At 32.4% G+C, this 13,548-nt stretch overlaps 3 protein-coding genes and 1 pseudogene across 4 annotated transcripts; 2 read left to right on the forward strand and 2 right to left on the reverse strand.

Annotated features, from left to right (window-relative positions):
* The first annotated feature begins 22 nt into the window (after positions 1-22).
* LOC149061123 (uncharacterized) lies at positions 23-2,652 on the forward strand. The gene is made up of 4 exons (XM_089217920.1): positions 23-972; positions 1,091-1,477; positions 1,557-2,247; positions 2,321-2,652. Exons 1-3 carry the CDS (start codon positions 196-198, stop codon positions 1,653-1,655), a joined length of 1,263 nt encoding a protein of 420 aa, XP_089074046.1. The 5' UTR covers positions 23-195; the 3' UTR covers positions 1,656-2,247; positions 2,321-2,652.
* A 1,315-nt stretch (positions 2,653-3,967) lies between these two features.
* Positions 3,968-5,060, reverse strand: LOC149061124 (uncharacterized; annotated as a pseudogene).
* Positions 5,061-5,154: 94 nt separating this feature from the next.
* Positions 5,155-11,307, reverse strand: LOC149061125 (uncharacterized). Its single transcript, XM_089230846.1, has 2 exons — positions 10,748-11,307; positions 5,155-5,350 (listed from the first exon to the last, which is right to left on the reverse strand). Exons 1-2 carry the CDS (start codon positions 11,302-11,304, stop codon positions 5,155-5,157), a joined length of 753 nt encoding a protein of 250 aa, XP_089086972.1. The 5' UTR covers positions 11,305-11,307.
* Positions 8,959-12,965, forward strand: LOC149061126 (uncharacterized). Of its 2 annotated transcripts, XM_089216300.1 has the most exons (4): positions 8,959-9,055; positions 9,137-9,233; positions 10,265-10,611; positions 11,694-12,965. In XM_089216300.1, the coding sequence occupies exon 4, from the start codon at positions 11,939-11,941 to the stop codon at positions 12,665-12,667; it is 729 nt and encodes a 242-aa protein (XP_089072426.1). In that variant the 5' UTR covers positions 8,959-9,055; positions 9,137-9,233; positions 10,265-10,611; positions 11,694-11,938; the 3' UTR covers positions 12,668-12,965. The 2 variants fall into 2 exon arrangements, with proteins under 2 accessions (XP_089072426.1, XP_089072427.1); XM_089216301.1 differs by having other exon boundaries at positions 8,959-9,233.
* Positions 12,966-13,548: the final 583 nt, after the last annotated feature.

Raw genomic sequence — 13,548 nt, forward strand, 5'->3', positions numbered from 1 at the left:
CGTGGTTTTGTCAAATGTACTTTGTACTTTCTACTACACACAGTTTGAAGATAATCTTATGATTACTTGTGTCGTATTGTCGCGTTAGTTTTTCTATGCGTAAGTGCCGAGTGGCGAGTAGTGAGTACCTAGTAACTACGTATGAACGTGTGACAGTCGTGTTTAATTTAATTTAAAATATCAATTAATTTCAATATGAATTCCTTGAATGTACATAATGAAGATTCAATAATTTCAACACAACAGTCATCTGATGATAATACTGAAGTGTATGAAATGACGGATTCAGCTATGTCCATTTTAGATGGTAAGTTTTTTAAAATAAAATCTAAAATTGAAAAAAATAAAGTAATTGCCACATGCGTAATATGTGAGCCACGTAATGTTGAAATAAAAGGATCATTATCTTCAACGTCTAATTTTAAGTCACATCTCAAAAGAAGACATGATCAAACCGTTATTGAATCATATGAAAATTATTTATCAGAAAAACGATTAAGAATCAACGATTTTAAAACGGATAATGCAGTTAGTAGAGTAAATCGTGTTAAATATACCCAAGACCAATTTGACAAAGATATCACAAATTTTATTATACATTCAATGGTTCCATTAAGAACTGTAGAAAACCCATATTTCAAAAAAATATTTGATGATATTGGAGTCACTAAAACAATTATTGTTCCGAGTCGACGAAATCCTGGGAGAAAAATACATAATTTATTTCAAGACTCGAAAGAAAAAATTATAAACGACATTAAAGGTATACAATATGTATGCACCACAACTGATGTCTGGTCATCAAAGAAGATAAGTTTTTTGGGCGTGACAATACATTGGATCGATGTCGATAATTTCCAACGGCGATCATCGAGTTTGGCTTGTCGCAGATTTCGCGGAACACATAGTTATGACAAAATTGCTGATATATTACAAGACATACATTTAGAATACAATTTGAATTGTAATAAGGTAAGTGAATAGAATATATTATATATTTTAATAATGTATATGTATACTTCAGTGAAATATCATAAAAATCATTTAAATACAAATATTGATAATATTTTCCCTATTTACTAATTTATAGATAATCGCAACAATTACTGACAATGGAAGTAATTTTGTCAAGGCGTTTAAAGTGTATGGTGTTAAATTAACTCACTTTGATAATGTTGAAGATAGTGAGTATGGAAATATTGATTTATTTGGTGATGCAGCATCGGTAGTTAGCCAGGGACAGGACGATGAACAAATAACTTATGATTTAGTAGAAACAACGGAAGAACTTGAAAATAATCCATGGCTACCTCGACATTTACGATGCTGTGCTCATACATTGAGCCTTTTTGCCACATCTGATTTAATTAAAACTATTCTATCACCGGAAAACTCACAACTAACTGAAATACACACTTCGGTAATGAAAAAGTGCACATTATTATGGAACGCTTCAAATAGACCAAAATCTGCTGAGGTAAATTTTTAGTTTTTTACATTATTATTTACTCTTATATTTTTTTAATAATTACAAATATTATACTTGATTTATTTAGGTCATATTACAGACATTGGGCCATAATTTATCAAGACCAGGGGATACACGTTGGAACTCTTTATATGATTCTTTGAAACAAATTTTAAAATACCTATAAGGAGAAAAATTGTGAGTTATTCGAAGCATTGGGATTCAAGAATAGCATGTTAAAGGATTCGGAATATTTATACATAGAAGAGCATTTGAATTGCGTTGGTCCTTTGGCAGAAGCATTAGATATTCTCCAAGGTGAAAATAATATTTTCTATGGGTTTGTTCTTCCAGTCATATTGAGCTTACGCCGCAAAGTTAAGAATTTGTTACTAAATAATTGGAGATATTGTGAACCTTTAGTTAACAGCATCCTCACAAGTATTGAAAAAAGGTTTTCTAATATAGTACAATTAAATACAATTGAAGCAGAAAACGCTATGATTGCCGCATTTTCACATCCGAAATTTAAAAACCGTTGGCTAAGTTGCATTGACTCTTCTCAACATGATCGATGTATTTAAATATTTAAAACAGCAGTAACCAATAAAATAAAAGATATAAATACTATTTCATCAACAAATTCAGAATCACCAGAATTGTATGAGCAATCAACATATGAGGAAGCACACGATTTTTTTGACTTTGACCCATTAGTTAACATTGACAGTAACGCTCAACAAAGTAGACGCTCTGCAGCATCAGAGGCAGAAATACAGGTACATTATAGTAAATCAATTACCAAATTATAAATTGTAATATAATTAATAATTATTATTCGTATTTTTGTAGGTCGTACAATTTTTCAACAACTTGTCTCAAGACCTGTCAATTCTTCATCAGTATCCGCCAATCAAAGAGATATTTTTACGCTATAATACACCAATGCCGTCATCAGCTGCCGTCGAAAGATTATTTTCTTATGCAACTATGACTAATTTACCAAAATCCAACAAGCTATCAGATGATATGTTTGAAGAGAGGGTTATTTTGAAATCTAATTTAAAAATGCAGTAATAACTAATAAGTATATTGTTATAATTATTATAATTATAATTAGTTTCTTCCTAATATTATACTTATTGATTAAAATTCTAAATTTGTTATAATTGTATATTTTCATTTTTGCTGTAATTATTTATTTATGTTTTTGTAATTATTATTTATTACTATTTATGATTGTTGTAATAATCGTTATGAAATATTACCATTAAATATTATTCATATTATAATATTATAAGACTATTATTAAAATATAATTTAAAAAATATATTTAATTTTCTAATTCTTAACTTTCTTCTATTGATAGATATTTGTTTATTGTTTATTCGAATATCGATGTTTAAATAAATTGAATCGGTAAATTAATATTTATTCGAATAACAATAGTTGAAAATTATTCGAATACATTTTTATTTGAATAATTGTAAAAAAAATTATTCGAATGATTTTTTATTCGAATAATAATAGTTGAAAATTAATCGAATAAATTTTTATTCGAATCGTTATAAAAAAAATTATTAGAATGATTTTTTATTCAAATAATAATAGTTGAAAATTAATCGAATAAATTTTAATTCGAATAATTGTAAAAAAATCATTCGAATAAAATGTTATCTAAATAATCATCTAGATAAAATTTCATTCGAATAACGCCCAAATCTGGCTGAGGGGACGTTATTTTGTAAAGGCAGCTGTTGCGCAGAGGAGGCACTTTCGAGCGCTCGTAACCTTTCGGTCAACGTCTGCACCGCGTCAAACAATGCGTTGTACGAAGGAGCTTTCGGTCCTGTATGGTCGTCCGTCATCGTGCAGACAATCGTAAACACTGTCGACAAACGAAATCGATATAGTCGCGTTGCGATAACGTCGCGTAGCGATAAAGATAAGACTGCGCTCACGGTTGCGGTAACGGCTGCGCTCACGGTCGAGGTAACGATTGCGATATGACTCTAACCTCCAAAATCGCAGGGTCGAACTTTGGACCGCGGCTGCACACGGCGGCGCGTAAAACACGTGAGCACGTGAGACGGACTTTCACGACTCGTTACTTTTCGGCACTTCGCGGAAACGACGACGTGAACTGCGGTAGACGGCGCGGTGGATACGATCGACTCCTTGCGCTCAAAGAGTCGTATCCCACTTCTGATGTGAAAGAAAGAAAATATGCTTTGGGGGTTGTCAGGATGTAGGTGTTATCGGGATGGGGCTTGAATAATTACTCGACACGCCGTTTGGTATGAATACGTTTATTTACACACTTTAGAAAAATACTCAGGAACGTGTGCAGCGTCGACGACGGTCGGGCAAAAGCTGCCGTCGTCCGCCGTTGCTGGCCCGGCCGGCGGCTCACCCCGTCGGCGGCGGCCAGACCGGTTGTCGCGATAACGACCGCGACATACTCCCCCCGAGTCCGCGAGATGCGACCGAGCAACCAGTCTACTTCACCGGGGGGTTTGCCGGGACCACGGGCGTCACCTCCATGGCCTCGATCCACCGCTCCACTACAGGCAGCTGTTGCTCCTGGTAGCGGGCTGGTGGAGTGACTGGTAGCTGCACCGCCGGTTGCTGGGTCAGCTGCGGTACCACTGGCTCTGCAGGCTATTTGGCGGGTGGCTGCACGGCTGGCTGCTGGACTTCCGGCTGCACCACGGGCTGCTGGGCTTGTGGCTGCACCGCTGTCCGTTGAAACCGGCCTCGTCCATCTCGAACGTCGTGGCGCTGGTACGCTGGCTGAGCCCTGCGCGGTGGCACACGCCCTGGTGGCCCTGCTCTTGGCCTGGTCACCTCTCACTGCGGGGTGTTTTCCCGCGTGGACCGACGTCCCTCCGCGAATCCCCGATCGAACAGCGCCCTAACCTTGCCCATATCCTGCCGAACGATGCGGTGGCCGCGCGTTCGACTGACCACCCGCCGGCTATGTCCTCCGGACCATCGCCGGACAGCCTCCTGGCTTCACGTAACAACTGCCCGGCCATTGACCGCAGCTTCTCCACATGTGTGGCGATCATGCCACGAGATGGCCGGTTGTTGCGGTTTAGTGGCGGGTTGATCTGCCATCTGAAACATGGTATGATTAGTTAGTATTCTCTGACGGTCCTACAGCTCGCTTCATCGCTGAGACATGTGACTTAGTAGGGTGTTTACCCTCTGTCAAGAACACTCCGGTTCCTAGTGGTTTACCCAACATAACCGGACCTAACCATTTCGGGGCGAACCCCGCGTGGAATCACTTCTCCGCACTTGACTGCGGATGCGCTTTGTAGTATACCCAATCCCCTACCGACAGATTGCCTTTTCCCGGCGATTTTGGGGGTATATGGGTACCTGGGGCTTCGGAGCTGGACGTCACCGGGTAAGCCCCCTCTACTACCGAAGCATCATCCGGTTCCACCGGAGAATCTTCGATTTCTCCCGAATGGTCCCGGTCTGCTCCGGCCAGCTCCGGATCATTTTTGCCCGCGTCCGGAGATTCTTCGGCCAGTTCGAGCTGCCAATCTCCCGGGACCTTGATCTCCCGGCCAAACATCATTTTGGCTGGCGACTGTACTGTATTTCGGTTTTGTCTGTTCCTTACGGAGAACAACACAGGTGGCAGGTAGACATCCCACAGATGATGAGGCTTATCAACGAGTAAGGTTCGCAACCCTTTCTTCAACTCTTGATTTCGCCTTTCTACCGGGTTGCGTATTTCCGAACCCTAACTGAGCTGGGGCACTAGTACCCGAATCCGGTTGGGCTCCGTAGTGTGCGTCTTCACTACGTTCCCTAACTGATTTAGGGCACACTATTAAATATTCGTGTAAAAGCATAGTTTTGTACCTATATTAATTACCTATGTATATTTACATAATAATACATTAAATTACGAACCATACAATATTGTTGTCATAATATACATATATATGGGAAACTTAGTGTTTAATTTTTTATCCTAAGATATAAACACAAAAAATTTATGATTTTTCAACTTCAAAATTACTTGCAAATTTTGGCGATTTTGACATATTTCGTAAAAATTTTAACTATTAACGCTTATAAAAAAAATTGTGACTAACAATTTTTGATTTTTTTTAACTACAATAAGAACAACTCATAAGGAACCTTATATTAAATTTTCAAGTTTTTTTTGGCCATTCAAAATTTTCTTATTCACATTCCAAAAAAAAATTCTCAGAAAAATCAAAAATTTCAGTGGTCTATAAATATAGATAACACTAATATAAACATTTGGTGAAAATTTCAAGTATTTACAGTGATTAGTTGTTTTTTTAGTTACAACCATATAAAAAAATCGATTTGGACGAAAACTGGTTTTGCGTAAAAATTCCCGTTTTTCCGTCACTTTTTTTTTGTTTTTCTCGATTTTTTTGAAAACTGTAGGAAATTGTTTAATTTTGACCTCTATAATGCACCAAGGATATTCACTTTGTCATCGGAAACCACCCCCGAAGTTTGATATTGAAGAATTATTTTGACTAGTTATGCTGTACACAGACACAAAAAAAAACACACATCATTGTCAAATCAATACATTCATCACTCCGTTCAGAATCTAAAACAATAAAAACACACAACATTGTAAAATCAACAAATTCTTCGCTCAGCTCAGCAACTAATACTTAGAAAAAATTGTTAAAACCTAAGCTCCATGTCCCCAGCACCCCCACCTTCGATTTTCGAGTCCAAACCTATACCAATCGTTTGTACCTCGTTTATACCTGTTTTTACCTCTAATAAAATAGTTTGTACCACAATGGTTTTCAAACTATCCCTACATCCATTTTGGGGGTGCCATGGAAACGCTGGCACCCTCACCTTTGAAATTCGAGTCTAAACCTATACCAATCGTTTGTACCTCGTTTGTACCTGTTTGTACCTCAAGTATAATCGTTTGTACCTCAACAGTTTTCTGGTTATTCCAAATTGTTAAGGTGGGGTTGCTGCGGAAACGCTGGCACCCACACCTTTGAATTTCGAGTTTAAACTTATACCAATCGTTTGTACCTGTTTGTACCTCAACGGTTTCCAGTTTTTTTTTTCAAATTTTTAAGATGGGGTTGAGTTCAAAACTTTAAACTCGCATGTATTTACGAACAATACGTATTTATATAGATTCTAGGTCATTGTTAACCAACCGTTGGTTGGGGCTAACATGATGTTTTTCATTTTCATAGTATTTTTGCAAATTGAAAAGTAGTTTAAACTCATAAAATAAAATAAATACATTCTTATGTAGGAATTGAATATTTTTTCCTATATTTTAGCAGTGATATAACAGTTCAATACTCGGAAACTTATTATTCTGATGAAGTATCCTTGGTGGTATTTTATGTTTAACAATTATGGAAACACTTACTTTATTATTACATTATTTATACTTGGTTGTTTTTTATAATCCCGAGGAATAATTCATTATAGTTATTAATTAGAAATATATTCCATTCGTTGTTCTAGCTTTCAGGTTATATTATTTTAAAATGTAACATTTTATATCATATAGACCTGTGTGTATAAAAGAAAACAGTTTAGCAACATCGACATTCTACAGTACATACTATTTATTTAATGATTATAGTGAACTTAACATTATTTAAATAAACAGTTTTCTAGTTATTCCCAATTTTTAAGGTTAGGAATGCTGCGGAAGCGCTGGCACCCCCACCTTTGAATTTCGAGTTTAAATCTATACCAATTGTCCAATCATTTGTACCTCAAGTAAAATCGTTTTTACCTCAACGGCTTTTAATCTGTGCCTAATTAATAGTGGTAAGTGTTATGGCAAAAGCTATATAATAGTATAGCTAATAATACTGTTCATGACAATATTGTATTACATAATTGTAATAATTTTGATGAAATAACATTTTAAATCTAAGTATCATTATTTTATTTTAGAGGATACTATAATGTAAAACATTTTATTGCAATATCAAATGTTTAATGCCTATTTGGTGCCTATAATACAACACAAATATTTTTTATGTATGATGAGTTGTTTTACACAGGTTCACAATACGACTGAAATCGAAAACAAAATTTTATTCGTGAATCAACAAACATAATACTTACATATCTTAAATATGATTTTTACAAAATTAATCATTTTACGTATATGTGTAATACATAAATATATGGACTATCAAATTAAAAATTATAAAATTAAAACAATGGGATGTTTCCTTATTTTGCCTTAATAAATTTAGCAACTAAAATATTTTAAATTGTATGATGAAAACATGAAATTAACATAAACTCTTATTTTAAGTTAAGTAAAATAAATACATATATATATGTATACATATGTTGTTACAAATAACTAATATTAATAAAAGTATTAAGCCTTTTTAAATTTATAAAAAAAGTTAATTTTGTTAAAAATATAATATAGTGGATTAAAAAAAAATTACATTAATTTCAATGAGCAATATACAGTCTGTACCTACGACTTTCTTTGAGGTGGGTGGAATAAAATTAATCATTCCTCGAAGATTATAAAGTTGTTGTTGAACCGTTAAGGTAGCTACACACTATGCGCGTATTCGTTGTTCGCGGTTCGCATTTCATTATTCGTTGAAATTCGTGAATAGTGTGTAGGGGTTATTCATCATTCGCCATTCGTCATTCGTGGGCCAATATTGGCCCATACCTATTCACGAATGATTCGTGGTCTATCGCTCCAAAGGGCGGTAAAATCAAAAGATCAAAGAGAACGAATCGATCCGAATGAGTAAATTCGTGTACAATTCGTGTGAATTCGTCATTCGTCAGGTGTTCGTGAAAATGTTATGTAATAGTATTTACCAAGACCCCAAAATTGACCCCATAAGCACCTATCTAGACATCTAACATATATATTAATATATTCTGAGCGGAGCCAGTGGCGCAACTACAACTTTTGGTGCCCTAGTGTAAAAAATTGGACGGTGCCCTACCAGTAGTGTTAATGTGTGGTTATTTTACCATCTTTTTATTTAAAGTTTTTTCAAAATTTTTATTGAACTTAAATTTTCAATAAACTTAAGGCAAATATTTGATAACTGTTTTGACTGTATATATGAATTTATATACATCTTTTCTATGTTAGGTAAGAAAAATATTTTTACTTTTTTAATTTAACAAATCTCACTAATCTCAATATATATATATTAATATGTAAAACATAAATAATATTCCTTAAATAACCTAGTAAACAATTAAATAAATACAAATCTTTTGATAAAATAAAATCAATCCTCTGGAAGTACTGTGATAATTTAATATGTTTAGGAGAAAAATTTAAGAAGCATTTAAAATTCCTGTAAATTAAAATTATTAACAAATTATTTCACAAAAAGACATATTATAATATATTAATATATTAATTTTATTAAGTCTATTTATAGTTTTGTTTTGGGTTAGTTTGGTGTTGTAAGTGATAACTGATAACGTATATGTGATAGCAACTGACAGTATGCATTATTACACTAGTGTCAGTAGTGTTTAATACTTATTCTGTTATTCATATTTTTCCTTTCACCTGAAACGGTAAGTTGTTGTAAAAATTATAATTTATTCTTACATATTATTGTAGTAATACTAATGTTTTATTCGTAAATAACTGGATAGCAAAAACGCCAAAAACAAAGAAAGACCATTCAAAGAATTATTGACAGTGTTTAAAGCAGAAAAGCAGAATACAGTTTTCAGTTGCATTTTTAAATTGGTGAGTTGGTTATAATTTTCTTCAATAATAAACAATATTATAATATCTTTATTTTTCATACTCATTTTAAAAACTAGTAATTTTAATTACTTAGCTATTTTTTTCCCTTAAATTTGTACTTAGACATGAAGCTTATTTAGAACTTCAAATTTTTTATTTGGATAATAGTATAATAGGTACCTAATTTTATAAACAAAAGATGCATTTAGCACTTATATATAATATATATTTTTATTGTTATTTAGTTAGGAACCTATTCATATAATTTGAATAATAGTATGGCTAATGTTTTCATGAAGTATGAATGAGAGGTGGTAGTTAATGACTATATAAAGCGATTCCCATATTTTTTTAAACAGAACCAATACATTTGTAATTTAAATATTAATTATAAAATTTAGGTAACTTAGTAACATATTAGTATATGGTTTAAATGATTCTTTTCAACACATAAAATAAAAAAATATTGAGTTATCTAAATTCAAAATGTAGAATAGGTACCAAAACCTAATTGTAAAAATAATAACTAAAATAATATGATTACAGATAAATACTGTCAACTTATTTACCTCAACATCACTGTAAAATATACAATTAACTAAATTATCATCTTTTAGAATACTAGTTATATTTATTGCAGTCAAAACTAGTAACTACCTATTACTATAAATAATGCTAAAAAACAAAATATACTTTTTTGCCAGAGGGCATATTATACAAAGTTATAACTGCGAATAGTAAAATACCACCTGAACATTTCCATTTTTGCTGTTGGATTTAACTATTAAATAATAAATAGTAGAATAAAATACCATTATTTAGTTTATGTATTTATCACTATATATTAAGTTCTATATTAAAATTAAATTTGCCAAGATTATGATTGTATACAATAATCATTATCACCATAGTTAATATTTATTGGGAAACTACTATTTTAATATTCTAATATAATACATATAGGTAAACTAGATATTTAATCTGTATTAGTTACATATATATATATACTTATAATGTAATATATTTCATAGTAAACATAGAATTTGAATGGACAGAAGAAATTATTTTGGATCTAATTGTCGAGGTGAAAGAATACCGTTGTTTGTGGGATCCAAAAAGCAAAGATAAAAAAATTAAGACCAAAAAAATTGATGCTTTTCAAGATATTGCTACAAAACTAGGAACGACTGCTGACAATGTGAGCAAAAAATTATCCAATTTGTTACAAAGTTATAGAGGATGTCGTCGCAAAGTTAAAAGTTGCATGGTGACTGGGTCAGGAAAAAATGATGTATATAAACCTTCCTGGTTTGCATACGATTCCTTGAATCAGTTTATGCAGGATGTATATTGTCCTCATAAAACAGTAGACACAATAGTAAGTATATTTTATTTTATTACAGTAATATGAGTGTATTCATTATATAAAAGTTAGTATAAATCTTGCCACTCAACTCTACCATCTGTCATAAAAAATTCTCCAAACTCTTGTCGAATACATCTTGCATCTATACCTTCCTCTTCTCTCAATTGGAAAAAGTGGTATCATTCCTTCTACATCATTTCTCCACGAACCACTGAACTGTTGACCGTTTTCTTCTCGGTCAAATGTGCCTGGAGGTGAATAAATATTTGTTGATGTTTTACTTCTTCTTAAAAAATTGTGAAGTAATACACAACATTTGGTCACCAGCCTTGCTTTATTGGCATCTAATAAAATTGGTTTCCGCAATACACGAAAAACTGAAGACATAATGCCAAACACATTTTCAATTGTTCGTCGGGCTCTTGACAGTCGGTATTGAAAAATTCGTTGAAGTGATTGGCTATTATGGTTCCCACTGTAAGGTACCATAATGTTTTCTTTTAAAGGAAAAGCACTATCACCAAGAATAACATATGGTACACATGTATTTCGATTCGGTAATGGTTCAGGGAGAGGTAAATTTAAAGCTTTATTCTCTAGTTTTTCTGATAGAGAACAGTTACTAAAAATCCCACCATCGGATATTCTTCCTTGGCAACCTATGTTAGCATAAGTAATATTGTAATCTGCATCACCTAATGCCATTAATACAATACTAAATGTGCCTTTATAGTTTATATAGTCACTACCGCTGTTCATTGGTGATACTATGACTATATGTTTTCCATCCAGTGCCCCAATACAGTGGGGGAAATTCCATCTTCTTTCAAACAAATTTGATACTCTTCTCCATTCTTCAGGATTACTAGGAATCTAAATAATTTAAAAATAAAAACAAAAAAGTTTATGAATATTGAACACCATAAAATAAAAATTACCTACATCAATAATTGTTGTAGTATTTATACGTTATAGGAGAGAAAAAAGACAATAATTTTACTAAAATTGTCGATACCTGCCTAATACCCATACATAATATTATAATATACTACCTATATAGTTATATACCTAATTATGAATATATATTTTTTTAGCATTTGGAAAGTAATGACATTGAAACTCATTTAGAAGATGAAGTAAGCATGATAGATGATAATTTTGCTGAAGAAATATTACAAGAATCATCAATCTCAACATCATCAGCTCAAATCGTCAATCAAAATTCTGAACAGGTTAAAAGTTTGAATGCACAAAAAAAATTCTCAACAAAAAGAAAAGTTAGAGGAGAAGATAGCCGTGTCAATGAAGCGTTTGATTATTTACAAAAAAAAAAGAAGAAATGAAAAAAATTCAAGATGAATTTTCACTGTTTGGAGATTTAATAGCTACCAAGTTGAGGGCCATGGACAAAGTAACACAACAATATGTTATGAATGATATTAATAATATAATGTTTAATGCTACTTTAAATACATATTATTCAACTGCACAACAACATCCAAACAATCAACAAATTTCTTCATTACAACAAATTCCTCCACTACACTCTGCATATCAATCTAACAAACAAACACCTGCTGTTCTACCATACTCGCATATTCCATACTCATTCCAGCCACTCCAGGACCAACTTTCTCCAGCTCCTAATTCTATGTACAAACCTGATCAAACAACTTCAGCTACACATTTGATGCACCCAAGTTATCAAAATACACAACCGATTTCTTCACACTCTGCTCATTCTTCAATTTACAAACCTGATCAAACAACTTCAGCAACACATTTGATGCACCCAAGTTATCAAAATACACAACCGATTTCTTCACACTCTGCTCATTCTTCAACTTCTGATAATTCAACTTTAATTTATCCTAATTTTTCTTTTTCATCATACAAACAAATTTCAGTTCCTTCAAATTCTGCCAATCAAATAACTGAACATTTATCACTAGTTAATCCTCACTCTTCTTATCCACCAAATGAAAATAGTTCAGATCCTTCAAATTCTATTACTCTTACAACTTTAGAAACCCTGCCTCAAGTTACTCCAAGCTCAGAAGACCAATAAATGAGACTCACAAAATTTTTAGTTTACATTTATAATTTAAATGTAATTAAATTATTATATTATATTAAACAAGAAATTGAGTTTTTTTACATTATCTTATATTTTTAGGAATTAGTATTTATTAATATACTACCAAAAATGTGTAATAAACTTTAATATTTTTTTAATTTTAACAGTCATTGATACCTATAATTTTTATGTGTTATAGTTTTACTATAATTTAACTTTGTCTAAGTAGGACACTTAAGTATATCATTTTAACTTTACCTAATATAAATAAATGAGTTATACCAAATAATTTGTGTATCTTATATATGATATTATTTAATTTCTAGTATTAATTGTTAAAATAATATATACTTTTATGAAAATATATTTTAATAATATACTATGAAATTTTAATATACCTTAACTTGATCCGAAAGTCCATTTTTTAACGCAGTGCATACATCGACCACAATTGTTGAAATCAGTTGTGGTGAAATTTTAAATAGATAGCTAAGACTTTGATAGCTATCACCACTAGCTAAAAACCTCAATGTTTCAGCAAATCTATCCTTAGCAGAAACACATTTTCTCAGGTGAGTATCTTGTTTGGTTATGTTTGGACCAATCAAATTGAACAAATATTCAAAATCTGAAGGAGACATTCGGCAAAAGTTTTCAAACTTTCCTGAACTTTCCATCATTAGGTCGTTCAATAAAGAATTTCAACCATATCTACATTCAAAAAACATTTCATGTTAATTGTATTGAAGGGAGCCTATACATTTTATAAAAAGTCATTAGAACTTAATAGTTTTTAGTAACTTACCTCTCTCGTTTTTTAAACAATGTTGTAGTCCACCATCTACGCTTTTTGTTTTTATTTTGCTTTTTAA

The sequence above is a fragment of the Diuraphis noxia genome, unplaced genomic scaffold, assembly GCF_037042655.1.
Source record: "Diuraphis noxia isolate RWA-SAM2 unplaced genomic scaffold, SU_Dnox_SAM2 contig0001, whole genome shotgun sequence".
Lineage (NCBI taxonomy): Eukaryota > Metazoa > Arthropoda > Insecta > Hemiptera > Aphididae > Diuraphis > Diuraphis noxia.

Excerpts from the sequence above, each read along its gene's own strand:
- LOC149061125 (XM_089230846.1), bottom strand. The coding sequence starts at position 11,304 with ATGGCATTAGGTGATGCAGATTACAATATTACTTATGCTAACATAGGT. Across the intron at positions 5,351-10,747 it reads CCAATTGAGAGAAGAGGAAG|GTACAAAACTATGCTTTTAC; the intron begins GTATAGATGCAA and ends TAATTAATATAG.
- LOC149061126 (XM_089216301.1), top strand. The coding sequence starts at position 11,939 with ATGAAAAAAATTCAAGATGAATTTTCACTGTTTGGAGATTTAATAGCT.
- LOC149061123 (XM_089217920.1), top strand. The coding sequence starts at position 196 with ATGAATTCCTTGAATGTACATAATGAAGATTCAATAATTTCAACACAA. Across the intron at positions 973-1,090 it reads ACAATTTGAATTGTAATAAG|ATAATCGCAACAATTACTGA; the intron begins GTAAGTGAATAG and ends ACTAATTTATAG. Across the intron at positions 1,478-1,556 it reads ATAGACCAAAATCTGCTGAG|GTCATATTACAGACATTGGG; the intron begins GTAAATTTTTAG and ends TGATTTATTTAG.